Source organism: Cupressus sempervirens, chromosome 11 (assembly GCF_028749045.1).
Source record: "Cupressus sempervirens isolate cs-2001-9-10 chromosome 11, ASM2874904v1, whole genome shotgun sequence".
Lineage (NCBI taxonomy): Eukaryota > Viridiplantae > Streptophyta > Pinopsida > Cupressales > Cupressaceae > Cupressus > Cupressus sempervirens.
This window is the reverse complement of record NC_143128.1, coordinates 430,231,983-430,259,439: the sequence shown is the minus strand read 5'-3', so window position 1 is coordinate 430,259,439 and position 27,457 is coordinate 430,231,983. Positions and strand designations below refer to the sequence as shown.

Genomic DNA, 27,457 nt, shown 5'->3' with positions numbered 1-27,457 from the left:
AACTTTTTAAGTTGATTGAAAAGAAATCACTTATTTACTCAATAGAATAGCTCTAGCAACTATATTGTTTCTATTGTAGGTTGCAATGTATGTTTAGGGGCTATGGGTATAGATTTTTTATTTACTTCTTCATTCTTGTCTCACTTAGTGCTTTTACAAGGATGAAATCTTTTAACCGCACGCCTGTATTTTCCTTAGATATGTTGTAGCTTTTCTTTTAGTCTGTACATTTGCGAAAATTTTCCTATGCTGAATTTTGTAAATGACCATAGCTGGTGAATTTCACCCAACTATAGATTTCTTACAGGCCATAATATTGCTATGAATGGACATAGAATTTCTTTTAAACATTACTCCTGAAGCTGCATACTTTTCGTTTTGTTTCCTCCATCTTGTGAGCATCCTGTTCATGAACACATGTTCTCCTTTTCCAGCATTTGATTTAGCATTCAATAATATAAGATTTCAGCACCCCTTGAAATTCTGATCACCATGTCTGAAAAGTATTGTAAGCTCTTGTTTATGAATCTTTGCTTACTTCTCTTGACTGTTTATAGAATGCTGAAACAGTCTTTGAAATTTTCTGTATAATTGTTATCACTGCATTTTGGAATAGTACCTGTATTACCTAGTCATTCAGTTGTTCCATCATTATTTACATGACTGTTTCATTTCTGTATTGTTGGGTCATAATGCTGATTCAATCTGAATTCTGTTACTGCCATGATTACTTAAGCGTTTGTATCAATATGCCCATGCTAACCCTAACCTGATATTGTGCTTTCCTTCATAGTCATTGTTGTGAAATTCTCATCAATTGTAAGGTTTAAGCACTTCAAAATGTATTGTCCCTTAAACAACTTCACTCTTGTTGAAAATATGATCTGCATATTTGAGATGATAAAAGGTTTCAAATCAAGATTAATATGTCCCTTTGATATTATGTTTCTTCCTTTGACTGATATAGAACTGCTATAGCTTTCTCTGTTGTAAGAGCAAAAGGTTTCATAAATGAATATATCCCTTCAGTAATCCTATTGTACTTTTGATAAGTTTCAATAATCCTATCTCTTATAGGCACGTCGGGCTCAATAACCCTCATGGGAGCCTATGGTTATATCCGCGTACCTATAAGAGATAGGATGTTGCATAGGAAACAAACATGTTAGAAAATAAATCAAGATCTTGGGATTTTTGGATGTAAATGCACATGCAGGAAATAAGATGGTGAGATTGTTGGCCATTGCTTAGATCGTTTCAATCCAACTCATTTTTTGCAATTGCAAGATTTGGATCGGAAGCATGAAAAGCGGGACAGTAGGATCAAACACGCGTACAATAAGCAACACACCCAATCATTCTAGGCAATGGTTGGCACCCATGAGCCATTTTTTACTTATTTGTATTTTACTTTCTGCATTTATATTTACATGTATAGATCAGATTTTGGTTTATTTGCATTGGTTGGTTTCACGGCCTGTGTGAAATATGATAAACACTTAATAAATAAAGTTACATTTTCATAAAAGACTGTGGTATATATTTGCTCTATGTGATGCTTTTGTGTTTCGTCATAAAATGTAAGTTATATGCATGAAATTAGAAGTGTTTTTCATAACCAAATACATGATCATAAGCATTTTGTTTAGCAGTTAGTCTAGCCATCATAGCTCTATCAATTTTTAGTCAATAGGTGAAAAATGAGTAACAGTTTTGGCGACATTTTCAATATTTCTGCCTATTTACCGCATAGGTTAATTAAGAAATGCACACAGATAATAAACACGAACAGCAAAACTCTTTAGATTATTCGCATATGCCAAAACATTACATTATGCTTCATCAGAGGAGTTACAATGATCCCAGACGGGGTATAAATACTATCTGCCGAACCTTCCCGAAGGAGTCCATCAACCACAAACATTATATCCGCTACAAACTATTTACCCGTCGGCTACAAAATCTTTACCGACAACATCCCCCCCCAAAAGAAAAAGTCGTCTCCGGACGACAATTACAAAATATATTAACAAACTGATTACAACAAGATAAATCTGCTTCTGACACATCACTCCGTGCCTGTAGCCTTTGCTAACACAATACTGCCTCCTCTGACACATCACTCCGTGCCTGTAGCCTTTCCTAACACAGTACTGCCTCCTTAATGAAGCTGACCTTGATAGCCACCTGTGCTGCTTTCTCTGTTTTCAACTCCTCGGTACCCTGAGCCAAGTGTCGCTGCACTGCCTCCAACTGGATGATCAGCTCCTCCCAAGCTCTCTACACATCCACCAAGACAGCCTCTCGGCCAACACCTACTCCCAGTGCCTCTGGTACACAGACACTCCATGCCTACAGCAGCTTCAAGTCTTCTCAATTGGTCACACTTCCCACGATTGATATCCGCAACGATTGGGGGTCCAGGGGCAGCGCCCCTGCGGGGTCCTGGGGTCCAAGACCAAATTAGCACTCCGAAACCCACAAAAAAATGCATACAACACACCATTTCTGTCATTTTCTGCCGATTTACCACTGATGCTTCCCCTTCCCTTTGACATCTACTACTCATTCCGAACAATTTGAATCTGTTGTCGTTTTTTTTATTTTTTTTAAAGCTCCTTCCTCTGTTCGCCCGCTGTTGTGCCTCTTTCCTATCCTGCCGAGTACCTTTCAACAATGAAACTGATATTAACTCCTTCGTGTTGAATTTGTCCTTCAGGGTGAAAGTGCTGCAACCCGTCAAACTCACAAACACCTCCAAAACCCGTCAAAATAACCATCTGCGGGAGAGAGAAAGCTAGCTGCGGGGCACATCTTCAACATGGGAAGCTGACCAATAACCCACCAATGTCACACCATGATCCAAATTTATTCCATCGAACACACCAAATTTGAAAGATCGAAACTCCCTTCCACAAGCTTAAATCGCCACACAAATGGATGCCACGGTTGAAAAAAGGCAAAAATGTGGTATTAAAACCAAAGTCTAGCCGCCAAAATAATCCGTCCGCTGAGAAAAAAAAAAGCCTCTACAGGTAACCGATGAAGAAGTCTGCGGAAGAAAGCCCGCGGAAAGGCACGCTTAAATCCGCAAAAGGGAATCAAATAAGTGGAGGAGACTGAGCCCGCGGCTGCCAATAATGTCTCCCGCGGACAGGTGCCCACGGAGGTTGCCCACGGAGCAACCTTCCATGGACAGCTTGCCCGCAGACAAGTGGCCGCGGACAGCTGCCCATGGAGGTTGCCCGCGGACAGATGCTCGTGGAGCAACCTTCCACGGACAGCTTGATCGCGGTCAGCTGCCCGCGAAGCAACCTTCCACAGACAGGTGCCCGCGGACAAGTGCCTGCGGTCAGTTGCCCACGGAGCAACCTTCCGTGGATAGATGCCCGCGGCACACACAACCACACTTTTTTTTTTTAATAATTAAAAAATTGCAGCACCTTAATTTTGCCTCGAGGCGTTGTCGTTTTGCAACGACAACGATGAGGGAATCATTATGCGACAGTGACGACAATCGCATCTTCCTGGCACAGTAGGATCTGTTGACTGCGTGAGGTACATCTTGCCCGTCCAACGTCCCCAACTTTATCACTCGATTGTCGCCGACCTCTCGGATCTGATATGGTCCAACCCATCTTGCCTTAAACCTTTCCTGTTTGATTTCATTCCGACCATCGTACTTGAGTACCAACTGCCCCGGCTAAAACCTGTTGAGTTTGTCATGCCACACCTTATGTCTGTTCTATGTCACCTCCGTCGCCCACTGTGCCTGCGATCGTCGCGCATCTAGCTTTTTTCCTTGCTGTCAGCACCCTTCAAGTAATTTTATGGTGCAATGCATTCTTTTCTTCATGTGCGGTCCATTCACCGTGTACCGGATGGTGGAATTTTTCTTTTTTTTGGGTTCGTATTGTATGTCCTTCCCTTCTTCAGCCGTAACCTCCTTTGCGTCATTTGCTTCTCTGTATTCCTTCAGACACTCATTTTCCTCTTTTTTCTCACCTTTGTCGACCCTTAGCATATTACAACTCGGAAAGAGTTCGTAGTCTTCTATTTGCCAGTAGTAAAGGCCATTCACCGAGTCTAAGTCGTCATCATTCGATCCTCCTTCTAGTGTCAATACTCCTTCGTCCGGTTCCATTCTCCTCTTTCCTTCGTCATCACTTTCGCCTTCACCTTCTGAATCTGATGATGCTACCTCCTCACGTACCATTTGTGTGTGTAGGTCAATTATGATCCTTTTGCCTCCGCACTCCATTAATAGGGTATTTCATTTCCAATCATGTTTTACTTTTTCTTGCACCAACCAAGTCCATCCCAGAATAGCATCATATCCTTTTTTTTCAATGGAATGACCACGAAATCCAATAAAAATGGTTGTGTTCCAATAGTTACCGATTGCGCCCTTAAGGTTCCCAACTGTTTGATCCCGTGCTGGTCTGCCGTGAGCAACTGGAATGTAGGTGGCCACAACGTCGGCTTTCCCAGCTTTCCCAACTTCTTCTAGGTATCCTCTAGTAACACATTCACGCCGGACCCTCCGTCAACAATTGTGTCTGTCAGAACATGTCCCAAAATACCCATCTCGACAACCGCCAGATGCCTTCCAGTTGTAAGTGCCAGCAGCATTGGGTCTATTGTCATCACTTCCCTACTATCACTTCTTGTGCCCTCTGTTGCTTTCGAAAATAGTTTATGATTCAGAATGGCCATCCGTAATTGGGGCATTGTGAGAAGGTGGTCACTTATCTTGACCAGTACCTCCGTTTGTAAGATCTATTGTACGATGTTTTGTTCCACATAGCTCCTTGCCAAGGTGTCGGTGATGTCTTTTAACTGAGATGTCTCCGCAGACGATGCATTCTCAATTTTCGCCCTCGCTTCCCCCAATTTTCTCTTTTCTTCCGCCGGGTCCGAGTACACCTTCGCTTGCCTCCGTGTAATTGCCAGAACCTCCTCTTCATCCGTGCCAACAATGATCAAATTTACTCCAAACTTTGGGCACTTAGCATCTTCATGGTCGTCGGGTCCGCACCATCTGCATAATAATTTCGGTGTGTTTGCCGTTGTACAATCCCACGCAAAATGACCCCACAAATTACATGTTCGGCATTGAACAATCAACCGTCCGTTTGCATCATACTGGATTCAACTTCGGTTGCCATTATTATTGTTATTGTTCACATTGTTGTTATTTTGCCCTCTGCTATTATTCCTGTACCCACCCGAAGTGGCACCATCAATTTTTGCATTTTCGTTCCCTCCTGACATGGAAGCTGCCTGCGTAAGAAGCACCTGTGGAGATCTTTTGGTTTTCATGTTAAAGGGGCATTCCCTTGTCAAATGGCCCATGATCTGACAAATGTCACGAAATTGGTTCTTTGGATAGGATCCTTTAGTATGACCGTCGGTTTTACACTCTGTGCACCACAACTCACTGCACTTTGTCTCCTTCTGCATATTTTTAAACTCCTTCATCATGCAGATCATGCGCTTCTGTAGGGCGCAGACCTTCTTGCTACTGCCTTCATCATCGCTACTATCTTCTCCGAAAGGCTCGTCGTCATCAGAATCAGAGGAGCTATTCTTCTTTTTCTTTTTCGTCTTCTGCTCGCTTTCCAAGTTCAATGCTTTGTTATAAGCTTCTGTGTATGACAAGGTCGGCACGATTTTCATTTTCTTCCGCAACTTTGGGCGTAGACCTTCCACAAACCATCTTTTTTGAAGTCCATCCGCTCGCTTATTTTCCATTTTTTTTATCAAGTCTTTTAATCTCCTGGTATAGACGCGGACAATTTCATTCTTCCCCTACTTAGTATTGAAGATCTCGCCAACAATTTCATTATCATCGCGCAACTGCTGAAATTCTACAAGAAACTCCTTTTTAATGTTATTCCAACTGTCTAGCTTCTGTGGATCTGTACTAGTAAACCAGTCAATTGCCACCCCCCATAGGGTGGCCAGAAATTGCCTCATCCAGTCGTCTTCATCAGTTATGCCATTTGCCCTCCAGATCGTTTCACATATTTTACAGTGTCGAATGGGATCGGTTGTACCATCGCCATCGAACTTCGACAATTTTTCTTTTGGTCCCGCCATCACGATTGGTTTCTGTAAACAGTCGTTGCTCGATCTTGCAATACTGGCGCTGTTCACTCCCACACTGCAGCTCTGCACTCCCACACCGGCAGACTATTCTCCCACACCGGCAAACTGCACTCCCAAACCAGCGGATTGTTCTCCCACACTAGCGGACTACACTCCCACACCAGTGGACTGTTCTCCTACACTGGCGAACTGTTTTCCCGCACCGTCAGACTCAATAGCTGCGAACCTTGGTGAAGAAGGATCTTCTGAAGTTGTCCCCTGCGGAAGTGTATCCCGGACGAAGAGTTCACTCCATGCTCTTACTCCGTCGGCACTCCGAGCCGTGCGATTCGATGCTCTTCCGTCTGGATTCTCTTCCCTCGACGAACACAAATTCAAAAACTCCTCCCGTGCTTCTTCCACCAACTCCACCCGTTGTCGAGTCTCTTTCAACAATTCTTCCGCGCTCCTATTTCCGTCAGCTATCTTTTGGAATCTCCTTCGGCGTTCGGCTTGTTGTGCCAGAATTAAATTTTCTTGCACAGTACGAATTCCATCTTTTCTCTTAACCTTATTTCAATCCTTGTTAAGCTGATTTGGCATTAATCTTCATTCCTCCCACCTTCCAAGTTCATAGGGCAACGGCGCCAAATGTTTACCGCATAGGTCAATTAAGAAATGCACACAGATAATAAACACGAACATCATAACTCTTTAGATTATTCACATATGCCAAAACATTACATTATGCTTCATCAGATGATTTACAATGATCCCAGACGGGGTATAAATACTATCTGCCGAACCTTCTCGAAGGGGTCTGTCGGCCACAAACATTATGTCCGCTACAAACTATTTACCCGTCGGCTACAAAATCTTTACCGACGACACTGCCTACTACCCATCACAAAACCAGTAGCCCTAGCACTTCCATTGCGCTAGGAATTAGATTAGGTATGCAAGAATAGGTGATGGATATCTTCAACTCAATGTGATTAACTACTTGTGATGATGAGATAGGCTCCTACTCATCTTGATGAGTCATGTGTATGACATTGGGCTGAAGGAAATAATGGCATATTCTTGCATATCTAATACACATCAACATTATAGGTGGGCAAAATAGAATAGTGTTGAATGTGTGTAGGTAATTTTGGTTAGATGACCATGCTGTTATGTATGGTAGAAGAGAAATTGATGCTCTTGAAAAATGCCATCTTGTGAGCATAGGTATGAGTATGAGCAAGTAATCAAGGTATGTACATGTGTGAAGCATTGCTGTATTTTGATCACCTTCCAAAAACAGCATGGAAATCTTACTGAAAATAAGAAAAAACACTAGGAAAACATAGGAAAACTGTGCATAGAAAAACTTAGGAAAAAACAAGACTTCAAAACAATAGCGCAACAACACTTTATTTGAAACCTATTTTGATATGTGAAAAGAACATTGTAGATCATACCTCAAAACAACGTTTAAGGTGAATACCACTAACTGGTATAGGCAGTACACTTTCTTCCATGATTGCCATCTAGTATGCATTATGTGCCTGGCAATCTGAAATCACTAATGGACCACTCCACATATGATCAAATTTGAATGATAACCAAGTCTTCTTTTGAGCATATTCCACCTTACAACCAGGTCCCCTTCCTTAAACAACATTGGAGGCCTTTTTATCAGTGTAACTCGGAGACTCGCACCCCCTCCCAAACCTTGAAGTACCCGAACCCAAGACATCCCCGTACTGGGTATTTGTGTACCCAAGCACCTCCACCTCTGTCATTTCACAACTATGCCACCACTGGGACATGTACTCGAATTTCTATTTGATTTTTTATTTTTGTGTAATGTCCCTTCTTTGGGGACATTAGAATTATTAAGAAGAACCGAATTTGCAATATTAAATAAGCTGGAGATTTATTATTAAAGGACAAATTAATATTCCATGTGGTCACATGAGGATAGAGGAATAAGACGATGGCCAAAGGGATGTCGAAGGGTCTCAGTTTTGTGTTAAAAGGGGGAAAGACTCATGGAGGAATATGCTTGATTTACTATTCAGATTTCCAATTCTCTCTTGTGAGAGTTTTCAGAAAGCTTCAGCTTTCAGCCAGTGTGAGGACGTAGCCCCTCGTGCAGGCAGGCAGTGGACGAAAACCCATTGTCAGGGGAGATATCATTTCAAGTGTCTCGGTTGCACTTACAGGTTCTTCTCTTTAGTTTTCCAATCGGACTATAAAACTGTGTTTAAGATTGGATTTATAGTTGCTGGTTATTGTATTGCTGTTGTATAATACAATAACATCTTATGAGTTATTTAGAAGTAGCTGGATTATTGTGTTGTTATTTAATGAAATAGCGTACTTCAAAATTATGGAAAGGTTACTGGTTTTGTAATGTATGTCCCTACTTTTGAATCCTTAATATCATTATGAAAATCAGATCCAATAAGAAGTTAGACAAATTCTAATTGGGTGATTGCTTGAGATTCACATTTTACTGGTTATTTATAAGAAACTAGGTATATTTATGATTCTGAGAGTTAACAAGGGGTAAAAAGGACGGTTCGAGATAGTAAAATACCGGTCATCTTAATACCGTGCTGGTAAATTTTATAGCCTTGCTGATACAGGCCATTACATTTTGAATGTTACTATTGGGTATGTAATACGTTACTATGTTGAATGTCAATTGTTTTAATTCATGTTACAATTTTGCTATGTTCAAGTATTTTAATTTGGTATGTTCTAGTGAACTACTGAAACATCATTTTATATCTAGCATTTCAAGTTCTATATTGTTTATGCGAGTTTTGTATCACTTACATAACATATTAGCAATTGAACGTTTGACACGGATTATCAAACATACAATTCCTCTCTTGAAAAGTTAATGCTCATGAGACATGAGTATAACTCCAATGTTCCTTACACCGTTGGATACTCGCTCAGTTTTATCGATGTGATTTGTTGATAATCACGTAGGCGGCCTTACGCTATTCTTTTGAGGATGACTTGGACTTTGGTGGGATGAAGGTGATGGTGGCTCGGTTTGTGAAGTGTGCGGGTGGCAGATAATGTTGGTGGTGGTGATGAAGGATGTGTCTGCCAGTGATGATGTTGATGGAAAAGCGATGGTCGTGGAAGGTGAATGGATGTGTTCTAATACTCGACCTACTCTAACTTCTTTCCCTAAACTTCGACTACCCAGCTACTCACTATTCTACTCCTACTCCTATGAATGGAAGGTTAGCAAATGGACAGGGATCGAACCTAATGAGAGCTGACCAACGGCCTCACTTTCACAGGTGCAATGATTCGAAAGAATAATAAACTAGTTTACCACACAAAGCCTCCCAACCAGCCGCTAGGATGCTAGTGGTCTAGTATTGACCCCTATCAAACATTTACCAATGCTACCATACAACTATCCATCTACTTCACTCCTACTTAAACAACTTCAAATGCAATCAACTTTAACAACTTGAAAAGAAATCTAACTATGTGGAAGTAGAAAACATGCAATAACACCCAATGTTCTTAATCAACATGCAAATCGTAAGGATGAAAAAGAGAGCAATTTTGGTATTATCTTCGCAACAATTTCTCCAACTCCCCTTACAAATGAGAGCAAATAGCCTTTTATAGGGGCCAAAAATACAACGGACAGTGGAGATCAAAACAAGATCAACGATCCAGATTGGATCCTCAAAACCCTAATTAGGGTTGCCACCCCATCAGCCAATGAGAAGCCGCCACTTCATCAATGGACCAATGAAAAAAGTGCAAAAAGTGGCAACCAATGAGAAGGCACCAAAATGGTGGCCAATCAGAAATAGACACTTGTCCTATTCTAGAAGAAAGGGAAATTGCCACTTGGGCTTACATCAAATGATCTTCTAATATAAATCTTCCCTTTTCTTTCATCTTCTTAGCTAAGGCAATGAACTTAGCTAGCCTTTCGTTAACTTCTTCCATAGGAGGACAAGGTGTGTGCTTCGCCTTGAGTTCTGCTGACTTCGCCACGCTATTTGCTGCTTGTAGTATCTTTTCGTGATCCTTCTCATATTCCTTCGCAAATCCAATAAAAGCACTAAGAGAGGAAAGGGTGCCCAAATGCTTCTTCTTGATAGCAACCTTTCCTAACTCATCCAATTTCGATCCGAAATCTGTCTCATTGATATCCTCTTCTCTAATATCCTCAAAATCAAGTGCCACTCCAACGTCACTCATCATGGTTGAAATAGAAGTGTCGATGCTTGGACTGTGTCGTGCAATCTCATTATGTATTTCCTCAAGTGTTCTAAATCTGGTAGTTAATGCAACAAACCAAGATTCAACTATACTCAATCCTCTCTCATCAACCAACCTAGCCCTTTGCAAATATGCCTCTGGTAGCCCAATGAACGCCTATAGCCTAGGAATAACCAAATCTCTGATGGGAAGGAAACCTTTCCACTCTTCTTCGAATAATCTGAACTTGTCTCTAATGGCCACTAATGATTGGAATGTCGAGATGAAGGCAAGAAATTTCGCCCATCTTGGATTGTATCATGGATCCAATCCCCAACTTTGTGTAGCTGAGCTGATATCTCTCCTGAATTGCTCCCACTGTCTTGAGGAAGGGCTCCCTGGTGCAGCTGTTGGATGGGCTAGCTATCTCTCCAATATTTATTCTCGGCCTCCAACTTTACTATCCTTTCATTTGCCTTCCTTAACCTTAAACCACTCCTGTAATATCTATTCCAATGTCAATGATAAATCCGACCAATCTCTAGAACTCTGATATGTCAGAAAGTTGAAACACACAGATCATAATTATGTGTCTGTGTAGCAACACAGCATAATCTGCCAAATGTTAGATACTATTAACACCTGGATTCCCGACTTCCTAAACAATAGGATCCTGGGTAAATGAAAGAGTGGTTGGTGAATCACCAACATCATGAGTGCTAACACTGCCTTCAATACCCTGTTGCATAAAAAATGTAGACACCTTATGTGGAATGTAGGGTAATGTGTGATCTCCCCACTCACCTGCAAATAACTCATTGACCCTGGAAGGCCAAATAGAATCAGTGAATATATCACCACCATACACAGGTAAATCACTAATAGTGGAAATATACCAACAAGAAAAATCACCAATCAACAAGTAGGTCGTGGCCATCTCGTAAGAGTTGGGTGATAAAACTTTGGGTAAGCTGAAAAATCTCTCAGAGCATGCTAAGGATAAATTTGAACTTCCTACTCCATCATAAGTACTCTCGCTTATGTCAAAGTCATTATAAAAGGATGGTTTACCATTAGCTGAAAACTCTAAATTATCCTCACTTGTTTTATCACTAACCATGTCCTCCTATGAAAATGTACAGCTGCTGTCATAAAAATCAGTCAACAGAAAATACGTGATTGAATCACATTGCTTACCTTCACATCTACCCACTTTATGAATTCCTTCAATGATTTGTGTGATTTCTTGTGCCCTTGAACCATTGTCATCTTCTTCATAAGTGGCTGCAACACTTGTTTGATTTCCAACTTGGTGGATGGAATAATGTGTTAAGCTCAATTGAAGACATAGCTCATCTACCTCACTCTCCTTCTCCCTTCCAAATTTTATTGCTAGCTCTCTATCCATTAATAGTTGCAAATACTCATATTTTATCATTTTCAAAGTTTCAAAAATAGTATGTAAAAGAGGACTTGTGATACCGCAAACATTCTCATGCCTCTCTTCTATCACAATCTTCTGCATGAGATCCTCAATCAAGTTGGAAGAATCATCCAACCTCGTCAACACTTGGACAATCTTGTCCTCTTTGACCAAAAGCATATCCAATAAGTCAAGTAGTGATAATGGCTTTTGACCATCTCCTTCAAACACAAATGGATTGTTCTCCATAGAGTTTTCTGATTTTTCATCACCTAGGGGAACAGCATTTTCAGATATATCCTCTAACTCAATGTGTGCTAGATCATCTATCCTGCCAACATTGCGGTCCATTTTCTCCTCCTCAAAACTTGACATAATTTCCAGCCTAGTATCATCATAAAATTCATCCAAGTTAATTTCCATGTCACCAAATAAGATGTTGGAGTTGCCAACGTTGGTGGTTTGATCAACTCTACTACATGGGTCATTAATCTGCTCATCGGAAGGACTAGTGTAAACAACTCCATAAGATACTTCTGTCTCCCAATTACCTGTTAGTATACTTGTGCCATTATTAGTACTGCTGTCAGGTTGATTGATATCTTCCCTATGCAATTCTCTGTAACTGTCCTCTGCAAGGAGACCTCGGGCCAAATCATAGTATTTGTTTATTATCATAGCCGTCTTGTTTTGCAGCTCTAGCTGAAAATCAACATAGTCCGTAAAAAGTAATTCTTTCAGAATCTATGGAGGAAATTTGTGGTAATCATCATATATGCCCATTATTTCAGCCCTCATATCGGATTGGAAATTTTGGGCTAACTGTTTATGTACTTTAATAAGATCCTTTTCCAGTCTGTGCATCTCTCCCATAGCTTCTCTCTTAAGATTCTAAATTCTAACGTGTTGGGACCTGCGTTCTTATTAAGATCAATGCTTAGTCTTAGCAGTCTTTAGACTTCCTAATTTCTGATTTGCTACAATTTTTGTTGTCTTCCTTCTAAGGCCATAAATTTGCATGAACTTATTCCTTTTCCACCATGCGACAATATTGTTGAAACTTTGAAGTATACCTGCTCTGCCTCAATAACAGTCAACCTAAATTCTGCTCTCCACCAAATGGGTACTCTCCCATGTTGCCAAAGATACAGACTGAAAGGAATGGGTCTATCAGCAGGTATCTACAGCACCCAAACAAGTTGCTCACACTTCACTTCATTTCCTGTGCTACATGTTGCATTTAGACCTCGGGCCAAATAGTGGTTTCCACGATGAAATCTACTCCGTCAAGCAATAAGAGAAATGGCAATTTCTTGTTAATTTGTATCCTCAAAAGTCCTATACACTGCAGAACCCTACAAAAGAATAACACAATGCTGCAGAAGATATATCACGTCTACCCCCAGAGTTCAGTTAGCCGTCTTAGACAATTAGTGTATTAATCTCTCACTGCCTTCGCACAGGATTCTCCAGTTCTCACGTTAATGGCCTTCATCTACTGCCGCAAGCTGAGAAAATGAAGGATATTATCCCAAACATTGAAAACTTGCTTGCCTTGCGACTTGGAAAAAACTAATGTTACCCTTAGCAACTGTCAGATCCACATAATAAGCGAGAATCATTTTCTAGCCAATCTACAAGTCTTGGATCTTCCCATGTTTGACCTGCAGCTTTCCCTGGAATTGCTTTCTTTTAATTTCTACCTTGCTCGTTTTCACTACTTGCAAGAGCAGCCTTTACACTTTCTAAAGCCTCAAGTGTTATAGTTTGAGCATCCTTTTTGAAAAGTTGTTGAGCCTCCAACATCGATTTGAAAAAAAAACCCTTCCTATTGCCAATTTTCCCGTGTTGGAGTTCCAACGTGAATGTATTAACTTGCATATTTGTCTATATCCGATGCCCGACTAGTTTTCCCTTCACAACTCGACCACCAAACATTTAACGTCCACCTTACCACTGGAGAGTGAGCAGTCCGCTAGAGGATGAGAATACTTTCGTGCCATCCAAGAAAGCAATGCGTGCAATAGGGCCTCACCACTGCAATAATCTGGTATCTACTCTGCTAATTCGTGGGTGTCCGCTGGAGGAAAAGGAAGAATATCGACTGATATATTCAAACCGATAACCTGTTGTGGCTTCATACGCATGAGATGCTAACGGCTGCTTGACTGAGGTTACTGCCAGCAGTTTCCAGAATCGTGTGGGTGTTTTCTCGACCCATGTATCATCTGCCCTTCAATGTGCAAAACACACCGCTGGTTAAGATTTAATGACCTTCTTGCTGATAAATATAATGCACTGCCCCAGATTGATGACTTCCCAAAATCCTTGTCAACGTGACACTAAGAGAGTTCCATCAGTTCCCAGCATTGAAATTTGGTTATCCTGGCCTTCTCAATCATGTCGACCAAAAACGATTGAAGGAGTAATATGCAGTCCCAATATTGAAGACCTTCAACGATTTTCTACAACACATGCTCCAGATTTCCACTTATCAAACTTCTACCTCCTGGACGTCTAAGGCTTCAACTTAAAATCTGATAACCAAATTCTGCAACTATTCTAAAAACAATGATATCTTACCTTTATTGCAACTTTATCCTGTCTATGCAAAACACATTGACCAAGTTTTGCATGCAAATACCACTACGTTTGCTCTTTCAAGAAAATAGGACCCAACTGTAATTTGCTGGGAATTCGTAGTAGCTACCTTAGACACTTAGATTTATTAAGATCCTTCATATTTGCCGGTAAACTCTCAATGTGAACACTAATTTACTTATCTGACAGAGTTTTAGACTTCTCTATTAAATTTGAAAATGTATAATGTTTCATAACAATCCCATAGTACAGTATAAATATTTGTATTGCAACCTAGTTCCTCCAATATATTTTCTCATTCCCACAATGTTCGTTAAGCTTATTCACAGGAGGCCTCACCTGAAGAAACTGATAACTTCATCATAAACAATCTGCAATAACAACAAAAATCTGTTCCCATATACTATGCTGCCTCCAATTTGTTCACAATCACAAAATTCCCAACAGGATGGCAAGTTCGGTGCTCTGATTTTACTCCACAGGATGGCAGGATATTGGCTCTGATACCACTGTACTATCCCTTTCCGGATATTTACCAAACCCTTTAATATAAAACTTACAAATTTTAAACTGAACAGTAAACCAATATTTGATATAAATTCCAAAACTTAAATCCACTTATAACCAGCAAATGTGCACATGAGAAAACCCAGAAAAAAGCTTGTTTATTCCTCCAGAAAGTACTTATATAAACCAAAAATTAACACAATTAACCACCAACTTCGTTATTGTATTATACAACAGCAATACAATAACAGGAACTATCCAAATGTTCCAATCTATAAACAGCAAAACAGTCAAATTGGCAAATGCAAATAAAACCTGTACGAAGGCTAGGTTTGTGTCCAACCTTCAAATGCTTCTTCAAGGGTTTGCGTCCTCGAAGAAATAGCCAACAACTGTTTCCAACTCCCAAATTAATATTTGTTTTAAATATTATAATCTTCATAATGTCTCATGTGAAGTCTAATGTACCTTTATCACTTTTCCCAATGTGATGCACGCTCTTTTAAGCAGTGTGCGTTAAAGAAGCTTTTTGTCCTTTAGTCACTTAAGTGAACATAGTACCTTTTTAAAAATAAAGTGACAAGTTAAATGAACTTTAATAGTCACTTGGTCAATAAAATATATAATCATCAGACATTAAAATAACTAATCAAACGAACTCAGATAAGCATGTGCAATAGCTCATTGGAAAGCTCTTGGCGAGACACTTCCACATCAACACTAGGATATCAAGAATACTGAGCTTTGTTTACTTACTAAAAATAGTATCTGAACAACCTGCCAAAACTGCTTTGATGGGTCTGAAACTGGAAATGTCTAGGCCAAACCTCACACTGAACCCCGTAAAGAACTTTTCACCCCCGAAACCTAGGCGAAGTCATCTGGCACATAGAATTATAATGTCCCAAAAAAAGGGGACATTACAAAGTCACAATTGGAGATAACTCTACTTATCTAGTAAAAGGAATTGGGACCTGCTCCTTACAAATAAAGACTGGAGAAACTCTTCAATTAAAAGATGTGTTATTTGTACCAGGGATAAAAAGAAACCTAGTTTCCATTTCAGGTTTAGCTGATCAAGGATATCGAGTCACCTTCAATGAGGATAAAGTATTACTATGGTCTAAAAACTCCAACATAAAGAACACCATCAGTATAGGATCAAGATATGGAAGCCTGCACAAATTAAGTGTTAAAGCAAAACAACAAGCTCTAAATCATTAAGTCCATAACTCAAATGAACTTTGGCATACAAGATTAGGGCACCTTGGCTTAGTGCTCTTCCCACCATAGGGAAAATTACTACAGTTCTATCTAACCTAAAATCTGATCATATTAGTATTTGTAAAGGGTGTGCCCTAGGAAAAAATAATAAAGGATATTTTCCTTTAAGTAAACACAAATCTAAAATTGCACTAGAACTTTTACACATTGATTTGTGTGGACCCATGTCAACACCCTCTCTAGCAGGATTATTGTACTATGTAACATTCATTGATGATCACTCTAGGAAAACATGGATATATTTTCTAAAACTTAAAAGAATCTAATGAAGTTTTACAAAAATTCAAAGAGTTTGAAGCTCTTGTGGAAAATCACACTGGAAAGAAAATAAACACATTAAGATCTGATAATGGAGGTGAATACACATCTGACATCTTCAAAGAATTTTGTATTTATGTTGGGATTAAGAGGGAGACTATAGTGCCTATAATCCTCAATAAAATGGGATTGCAAAAAGGAAAAATAGAACTATTATAGAAGCAGCAAAAGCCATGATTCTTGATCAAAATCTACCTATGTCTTTTTGGGCTGATGCAGTAAATACAGCAGCAGTTTACATTCAAATCAGAAGCCCTCATGCAACATTAGAAAATATAACTCCTGAAGAAGCCTTCTCGGGAATCAAACCAGATCTTAGTCATCTAAGAATTTTTCGTTGTCCAATCTACATTCACATTCCCAAAGAGAAAAGGTCTAAACTAGAACCTTCCGGAAAGAAAGGTATATTTGTTGCCTACAGTGAAACAACTAAGGGATATAGAGTATATATTCCAGGGCAAAAGTTTGTTGAAATCAGCAGGGACATTCAATTTGATGAAGAGATCGCTTTCAAAACATCTTTAAACAAAGAAGATGATGAAATTGAAAATCAGACGGAGTGTATCATAGAAGATGATTATAATACTGGGAATCAAAGGGAGACCATTATAGAAGATAAATCCACTGGAAATCTGAGAGAGAGTCTCTCTGAAGACAAAGACACACCTACATCTAATACTGATAATGATGAAGTTTTAAATCACAAGAAAAGACCACTATGGGCAAGGAAAATGATTGAAGAGAACAATGTGGAACTAGATGAAGTTTCTAGAGAAAATAAGAAAACTAGAAATCAAAAAAGCTATGTTTCCTTAGTAACTGAACTCACAAAAATAGAACCAACTAATGTTGAGGAGGCCTTAAAATGTCAAGCATGGAAAGATGCAATGGTAGAGGAATATCAATCCATTCTAAAAAAAGATGTGTGGGACATTGTTCCTAGACCTAAAGACAAATCAATGGTATCTTCAAAGTGGTTGTCTAAAACCAAGTATGCATCAGATGGAAGTATTGAAAACACAAAACAAGATTTGTTGCAAGGGGTTTTTCTCAAAAGGCTGAAATTGATTATGAGGAAACATTTGCTCCTATTGCACGTTACACTTCAATAAGAACGATAATTGCCATTGCTGCATCCGAAGGTTGAAAAATACATCAAATAGACGTAAAGATGACTTTCTTGAATGGCATCATTAAAGAAAAAGTATACATAGAATAACCTGAAGGATTCACGACACATGACCAAAAACTATACATATTTAAACTAAAGAAAGCACTCTATAGATTGAAACAAGCTCCCAATGCTTGGTATGAGCAAATAGACAACTATCTTCTCAAATTGGGATAATCCAAACATGGAGCTGATCCAAATATACATTTCAAAATATCTAATGATGACATGTTGATACTTGTTCTTTATGTTGATGATTTGTTGATAACAGGTACAGATCACCTTATAGCCAAATGCAAATAGGATCTTATAGTTGAATTTGAAATGAAGGATCTAAGCCTTCTAAATTATTTTTGGGTCTAGAAGTACAACAGAAGGAAAATTACATCTTCCTAAACCAAGAAAAGTACACTACAGATATATTGACCAGATTTGGAATGATGGACTGTAAACACTTATTTACTCCAATGAAAACTAACCTTCATAAGCCTAAAATTGAAGCAGCAGATTCAAAACTAGTCGATCCAAAACACTATCGGCAAATTGTCGGATCCCTTATGTACTTAGTGAACACTCGACCATATATCTGCTTTGCAACAAATGTGTCAAGTAACTTCATGTGTGAACCAAAGAAGATTCATCTTATGGCAGCCAAGCATATTCTAAGGTATCTTCGAGGAACAATTGGACTAGGGTTGAAGTATGAGAATTCTGAGCTACAACTTCAAGGGTATATTGATTCAGACTGGGTAGGTAGTTCTATTGATCTCCAAAGTACAACTGGATCTACTTTAACCTTGGATCAGCGATGATATCTTGGTTCAATAGAAAACAAACAGCAGTTGCTCAAAGTTCTATGGAAGCAAAGTATATGGCAGCCTCCACAGGAGCACGCGAAGCAATATGGCTAAGGAAACTTTTATATGGACTATTTGGAAAACCACTGGAATCCACTACAATTCACTGTGACAATCAAAGTTGTATTGAATTATCAGTTAACCCAATTTTCCATAATAGGTCCAAGCATATAGAAATTCCTTACCATTATATAAGGAATATGGTGGAAAGAGAAGTTATCAAGCTGATGTACATCAGCACTGAAGAACAAAAGGCTGACATCTTCACCAAACCTCTTGCTAAGTTGAAATTTGAGTATTTCAAGAATAAACTTGGTATAACTAAACTGTAATTCAATATTATGTAAACTTGTTATTGAATATTTAATAAAATCAATATTTCGGTATTGTGGATGTGTTGTGGCAAGAAAGGTGACGATCTTTCATGCAAATAAGGTCACTATTGTAAGATGACAATCTTAACAATAGGTTGACCTGTTGTCATGTGTTAGAACACATGATAACAGATGTATCTAGATTGTCTACATTTGGGTTGAAATCCAGGGATGTGTTGTATATCTTGATACTATGTTATCACCAAGAATAGTGATAACAATTGTGTCATAAATAGTGAAAATGAATGGAATTCATTTCCTCAAATTGATACAAGTGCATTGGATGCATTCAATCCTCTTTTAACTAAGAGGGAGTGTTAAGAATATAGCTTCATTCAGATTGAAGCATTCTTACTACTATGAATTTATTATGGTTATGAACATATATATATATATATATATATATATATATGTTTGTGATAGTGATATAATAATACATACAAATATATATACATATATATACTTGTAAATATTATTATCTAAATCTGTATATATATTCATATTGTTAATACATTAATATAATATTGAGTACAATCAAGATTAAATATTGTTTATGATCCAATCTATACCGATAGGATTATCGGTGTCTTAGTTAAGTTATCATTGGTCATGAGGAGTCACAATCTCATGAAAGGTTGGGACCCCTGTGGCAACTACCACGAGGAAGTCACACCTTCTCATGGTATTGTGAACCCTCTCTATGATATTTATACTTGCAATCGGTGACTGCTAAATTACGGAATCAATCACAGCAGCATTCATGGTATGACCATCAGTCATCGAAGTTCAGATTCCCATTAATACTAACAGTCTCTGCTCTCAGCGATAATAAGATCGGGGATCTGCAAAGATACTTTAGTATATGTATAAGGATCTATAACTGTACATCAGGTACTGATATTACAGAATTAGTTTTTCTCTAGAAAATATCTACAATCTTTAAATTTAGCACCTGACATGAGAACATTTCCCTTTCAATCATGCACCACAAATCTAGCACCTGAAGGCACTGTCAAGATTGAATTTTATCCATCCCATGTCCAGTGGTTTTCATGACACCATTTTAACCATCTGGGAAGAGAATTAGCCCTCAAAGGCTCCTTAATGGGCTATTATAAGCGAATACTTATAATGAGATGAGCTATCTTTTAAAAGAGAGTCTAAGTTGCTTTCTTAAATTTGATATAATCAGAGCTACTGGATGGAGAGCAGTTATCTTGTGCTTTGTAGCTTTTTATTGTTGGTTCCCCCATCTTGCTCCATCTGAGTGATCCGTGTCTTCCTTTTGGTGATAAAGTGTCCTATTCCTATAACCAACAGGTAGGTATCATTGAGATAATAAATTAATTCTTTCTACATGCTAAAATTTATCTAATCAACTATCACTATGAGATCAACAATTTCTTTAGATTTCCATATAATAACTAAACATTTCAAACAGTTCATACTTTAAATATTCAAATTCGTCAGTAATATTTGTATGCAACTGACACTTCATACTTGTGATCCATCTGATAGTAGGCCACGATAAACATTGCCAAAGCCACCTTCCCCAAGCTTGTTATCGTATCTAAAATGATTTGTAGCTTCAGACAACTCCTCCAGTGAGAATGTTCGCCATGTAGTACCCTTTGGTTCCATATCAATCCTGCAAAATTGAGAAATCGATGAATTCAAAGTAAAACAATCATGCTTAATACCTGATACAATATATTCTCTATTACAAAACCAAGCTGTTAGTTACTACATTTTAATAATCATGCAAGGCATATATGCTAGAATGAGAACAACATATGCTAAAAAATCACAATGTTGAAAACTCTTTAAAATGAAAAATGTTATAAGAGTAGAATAAACAGGAGTCATTGTATTGGAAGCAACTAACTAAAAAATTTAGTTAAATGTAAAAGATGTTTCTAACACGCTAGGAAATGACCAATTTGGTGTTAAACCATTTTGTGTAAACCTGTTAAAGGCTTCTGTACATCTAAATTGCATATTATCAAGATTTGTACCCCTAAATTTTGGCTTTATCACTGACCTTAGAGGTAGCCTAAACCTTGCTGATATATGTATATTGAGGATATGAAGGTAAAGATTGTTTATAGCTAGGACCAAGCAATGCCTAGATTGGTACTTAGCTGGAGTTATCTGCTGAAATGAATGAATAAATTAGATAAATACAACAAAGGTGCTTAGCTGATAATCTGGTGAGATATTCTGTGAGAGATATCTAAAACTGATTCATCAGTATGCAGAAAATCAGGATGACCAAATAAAGCGTAAGGGATCTAAGAATGTTTCCATGACTACAAATGTCATCTGTGAAAGTGTGGATCCAACCCAAGCCTACAGATCTAAATCATGGTGAGCAAATTCAATCTTAAATGTGTTCTAACATGTTTTCTATTTGGTTCATCTAAATGTCTGTGAGCCATAATATTTGATTGTTAAAAACATCTGCAGTGAGCTTTCTAGGCTAGGTGTTTTCTGAGTTTCTCCTTTGGTTTAGCCACTAGATGGAATGATTGAATAGCTATGAACAAGCATTGAAATCAAGAGCCATTAATGCAAAAAATGCTTTACATGTGATTAAATTTGACAAATATAAGGTTTTTAATATTTATAAACCTGCAATAAAAAATCTCAATTTAAAACACATTGACAATTTAAACAGGTTGAACACTTCAGTTTAATACAATGGAGATCAAGATCTCACGTGCAAATTTCTGAAATTTTTAATTGGTCTGGGACCTCCCACTTATGTAAGCTTTATATTGAGGAAATAATGGAAGCTGTGCACAGCAGTACAATTTTTGGAACTTGTGTCTTACCTCTCATCTGTTGGCGTAGAACCTTGATTTGATGGTTGCATTTTATATCTGTTGTTCAGTTACTGTTACCAGCTTAACTACTGTTCAATTGTCTTTCATAGACTGTATAAAATTGTATTCCCTGGCCTTATAATAATATAAATCAATGCATTTTATCTCTGCAGTAACAAATGGTATAAGAGTTATGTGATAAGATAAGATAATTTATCAATGTCCAACTAAAGACCACCAAAAGGGTCTAAGGGACTGAAAATTATAACAAGAGCAATGTGATAAGATAACTTATTTATGTCCAACCAGAGACCATCAAAAGGGTCTAAGGGATTGAAAATTACCACTGACTAAGGGCACCCAGCCATAGAGAAGTACCCCAGGGCGAGAGGAGGTCGGGGTCCATCTCCGAGAACCACTGGGAGTTGAAGGCTTCCGCTGTGGTGTGTGGTAACGCCAAGGCCTCACAGATCTGGTGTGAATTGGAGTAGATGGGCCCAGCACATGCTTGGTCCCTCTCGTGGAGGTGACTGATGTGAAGGAGGTAATAAGCTGATTGGATCCAAGACTCGAGAGAGTTTGAAGTTGTAAGGTGGGATCACAAAGACACGCAGCCTTATGGAGGTAGAGTGCTGGGCACCACTGGTTGGTGTATCTGAAAAAGGATGCAAGGGACCGGCAATCCCTAAACATACAATGAAACCCCCCATGGATCTCATAATAGATGGGACAGTGGAATAGGAAGTGTAGCTCAAAGCGGCAATGCCCATGTCGCAAAGCTGGCAAATCGGGTCCTCTTTGTGAAGGAAAGAAAAAATGTAGAAGACTCAGAGCCAGGAAGGGCATGATTTGAAGAAGAAGAGTGATGCATAGACCATTGTGAAATAAAGACTAGATGAGTTGGAATTTGGGTGTTGCACAAGAGTTAATGAGCATCTGAGATTTCTAGCATGTAAAGATAATGGGATTTTGTGGTGCTAAACTATAAGATTTGCAGACTGTAATTGTTGCTTACAATTCTTCAATCACTACAAGTGCTTCTGCTACATTATCAACCAACTGCTTGCAGTATGTTGAAGAACTGCATCTGAAGTCTACTAAAGTCACTGTGTATAGAAATCTTCATTATGTCACAGGTTTTGGGTTTTATGCTGTAAATTTTATTAATATTCTGGGTCAATGAGTGCTGAAGCAGCAACTGCCTGAGCATAAATGTCAAGTGTTTGATGTTGGTAGTTTTCCATGCATTGATGAAGCAGTTCTGCATGGCAAAAGGGAGTCTATTTAGGAAACTGAGGAGCATATGCAAGCCAGATATGAATGAGCACGCAGAAAAAAGCATAGAATTTAAACTAATCAATCATTATACATGTGAGGCAATGAGAGCCTTGTAAATGAATTTGAGTGATTGCCAAAATTTGGAATGTTCTGTACTATCCATTTTAGTTTTGCATTTTGAGTTGCCTGAATAATGGGTCATCACTAGTGTGATAAGAAAACTTGTGCAACATGCAGAACTAAAGTTTTAGGAGGAACATGTCATGACTAGAAGAAAGGGAAGAATGTTTTTAAAAAATTTGAAGTTTTTTATTAGTGTTTGTGGAAATCATCAAAGAAACAAAGTTTGACCCGTTATTTTTGAAGAGGTTGTAAAGGTTGTAAGCTTGCAAATTTAAAAAAGAAGGTTGCCAATCAAGTGGTGCATGCTTCCTAACAACAAAAAAGTAATTCTTGCTGGGCACAAATTGCTCTGAGAAGAACACATAAAGACTTGTGGTTGAACCGGATCTTTGTGGTTGAACTGTCATTGCTTCAAGTAAGTACATACACTATTTGATGTTCTTTTCAATAATTTGAAGTGGATTTGCATCAAGTATAGAGATTCCATTGGATAAATATTCTGGATTTGATTTCCATACATGGAGAATTAAAATACAAATGCAATTAATGAACTAAAATTTGTGGGGACTATAAGAAAAGAAAAATGACCTACAGATACAAATAAGTTGTTGGATTGCAGCAGTAAATATAACAAAGCCAAGGCTATTATTGGTCTTTCTCTTTCAAACTCTAAATTCCATCATATAGATTTAGATGATTCATTTGTGGATATTTGGAATAATATGAACAAATTGATTGGACCAAGAGTAATTAATGCAAAGTTTGAAGGCTCTAGTTGATAATGATGATGCTAAGGCCATCTTGTTGAACAGCTTGCCTTCAAAATATAATAATGTTAATGATGCTAGGTTTTACATAGTTAAATCACTCACAAACTCTAGCAGATATGATTATAGCTTTTCTAGCAGAAGAAAAGAGGATGAAAGAAGATTCAAAAGATCTTCAAATAGGCACCTGGTAAAGCACTATATTCAGAAAGCAACAAGAAATGGTCAGGTAAAAAAAAAAGAGGCAATGCATGTTTTTATTGTAAGAAAAAGAGTCACATTGCATGGAATCACAAAGTTCGGGCCAATGATCTTCTCAAAAGGAACCTTAACATTGAATTAGATTAAGGCAGTGAAGATGAAGATTCAATAGACGACTCTTGCGGTGGTACTTGATGGAACTCTAAAATTTTGGCAAATTTTAGACTCCCAAACACCATGTCAAGAAGATAATTTTCAGATCTAACCCACTACTTATATTCAAACAATATACTTCAAGATACTATAAGTCATGATGAGGAGAGTGCCACAGTTGATTATCTGGGACAATTGCAACACTTGATGCCTTATATATCACATGTAGTTGGGAGAGAATCTGAAGCAGCAATTTCTCATCGTGAGGTTGAAGGACAAAAATAGGCAGTGAAACATTGGACATTGATATGGCTTGCCATCAAGTTAATATGAACATAAGACATGGATCTGAAGTATGCAGGTAAAGAAAGTATATGAAGTCAACAATCATCAAATATTGATAACAGTTATGATTTCAGCAGAGCACCATTTATTACAGAATTTGGTGGACCAAAGAGAGCCTACAGCATATGATGTTCTGATGTACTTTGAGGGGTGTTGGACGAAGGCAGCAGGATACTATGGTCTTGAGAAATTAAAACAATGGAGTTGAGATTCTTTTCTGAAGTTAGATCAATTTCCAAACATTATAAACATGAGCATAAGAATACCCCTCAACTATGTACAAGCATGAAGTTATTTGCAACCGAGGCTGAACCAGGAAGTCAGAATTTGAAATGATTGTTTTACTATACTACATATAGAGATGACAAAAAGCAATGCGGTGGCAATTGTATATATATGGCCACAGTCCTATGTGACTGCTTGTGTTATTTCATGCATAACAGGTGGGCTGAAGATGATGACCATAGGAGATATAAAAAACAATCAGTCCAATAAAGAAACACAAACATCAAATGTTATTCTCAAGGTCTTTGACTATAAAGAAAAAACTGAACAACTAGCATATCTGCAGAGGAAAATATACGAACATGAATTAAAAGGCAGTCCCATAAAAAATTATTATTGTAACTCTGTAGACTCTTGTCTGAATATCACCATATGTCTACACAGTACAGGGAATGAGGGAGGAATAATCGTCATAAAATAGAGACCTAAATACACTTCAGATTATTTGATGATTTTGATACACTAGGCATTGAAGGATGAGGATACTTGCTCTTATTTCCCGCAGTTAGTAGAATTGTCTGAGAAGTTGATATAAATTAGGAAGGCTTATGTGGATGGCACTCTTTGAGAGCAGATGCAAGTGACAGGATAGACTATCAAAGATCTCTTCAAGGCAATCTTCAAGGCAATCTATGTGTATAGCAACGATAACAAATATTGAAGGCCTCGATGGTATGAAGCCACAGAAACTATGATGAACACTATCAAAGGCGGCAACAACAAAGATACGGGAATCAATGCCACGAAAGGATGCAGATGTGAAAGTCCAGCCTTCAACGTATGATATCTCCAAATCTGATTCTTCAAGGGCACACGATGGAATTCTTCAAAAGCGACAGATGTGTTTGAAGATGTATGGTTCCGGATGATAAGCATTGCGGCTTAAGTAATGAATACGTAGGTGCTGCGCCTAGAAAAAGACAAATGGATTCGTTTTCAAGGCGCATTCTTCTCCTGTCTATGGAAAAATACTAAATGTTTTATGGAGTCAAAATCCACCTCTTGTGATTCAGTCAAAGTTGCCTGCATGTGTGAAAAATTGCTACACGATACCTCTAGAAGCCATATAACGTCTGAAACACAATTTCGCTGAACACTGCAATAAGGAACTGGTGTTCGTGAATATAAGGGCGAATCATTTTGTGGAGGAGAAGACAAATATGGTGGAAATTGATCGCAGCCAGATATATCCCAATGCATATTTACACGACAAGAACCATGAGCGGCAGGATTAAGGAACAATTAATATTGATAAAATGCCAGAACTTTCACAGCTAACGCACAGGCATATACTGTTTGCGATTAATTAATATTATCAAACAAAGACAAGTTGACAATGAGGACACAGCGACAAAATAATTTGTGGAGTTTATGTTTGATAAAGAATAAATATCAAAGCCGTAGTTTATTCAAAGACATTATAAGCATAAAATATAATTAAAAGATTTTACTTTGAAAAGGTGTGATTTACTTTTAAGAAAGGACCAATAAAATTTTCGGATTAAATGATGATGAAATTTATTTCCTCTCAAATGATTCTGTTGATAAAGCAAATATTAATCCTAATCTGGAACAAGAAAGGTACATGTCATATGATGCTTGTTGGTTATTTACTGACAAATCAGATTTTATTAAGGAACAATATAACACCATATTCAGCAGGTTTAAAGTGTTACACAATCAGAATCGGGTGTTCAATAGGGGAAGGAAGTAGTCTTCATTTTGGGGGGCCAGGGGCCACCCAGATTTCACCATGCGTTGTGCTTAGCATGGATGCTTGGTCTGCTTTTCCAGAGATAACTGGAATCTCACTATGCTCACAGGGAGCATACGTCCCCGGCAAGAGCCACTGATGGAGCCTAAAATTTGTGTCTCCATTTATGCAGTCACTGAAAGGTATCAGACATCATTACAAAGATAGGATCAAGACACTGTTCATGGAAGTAGAACTGATGGTTTTGAAGGACAGAGGGCGCCTGAAAAATTAGATGTCTCAATCCCTGAATGAAAATTTGCTACCATCTGCTTCAGTATTCTTCTAATATTCTGAAAGTCATCAGCAGTTTTGTTTCCTTCCAACCTTCACCTTCAGTTTTGAAGTCACATCGGGATTGGTTAATTGTTTCAAGACATTGGTTGGATGAAGGGAAATATGTATATATTATGCTGGTTGTTTACTATGAGATTATTAATGGTTATGCAGCAATAAGTCTAAACAAGACTCAAACACCCAAGGCATGCCTTCAATGGAGCAACAACAGTCATATACGTTAGAGGCAGCAACAACTGAACTGAAGTAGTAACTAGAAACTTTATCTGTATATGAATTACTGCCCAGAAAAGGTTATCTCCAGCAACCAAAGAGTACAATCAGCGCATGCATATATGCAAGTCTTCTTAAGATGTGGCAAAGTATCTACCAAACAAGTATGAATAGATCATGATAATCATGTTGATGAATAGAAACAACTGAGGAATGGAATTATAAAGGCTATTTTGATGTTTTAATCTGCCATCCTAATATTCATCTTGACTGTTGACTCATTCAGATCTCGTGGAGGGGCCTTCTGAGCAAACTTTCCAGGGTTCCTTTCCGATGATCTTAGCAATACAGGCACT

At 38.3% G+C, this 27,457-nt stretch overlaps 1 protein-coding gene across 1 annotated transcript in view; it reads right to left on the bottom strand.

Moving 5' to 3' along the window:
- LOC149530270 (PTI1-like tyrosine-protein kinase At3g15890) overlaps window positions 1-27,457 on the bottom strand; it is a 143,605-nt gene that overhangs the window by 61,399 nt on the left and 54,749 nt on the right. Inside the window, exon 2 of the mRNA XM_089810267.1 lies at window positions 20,362-20,509. Within this exon, the coding sequence (XP_089666393.1) occupies window positions 20,362-20,509 (148 nt within the window). The remainder of the gene's footprint in view (window positions 1-20,361; window positions 20,510-27,457) is intronic.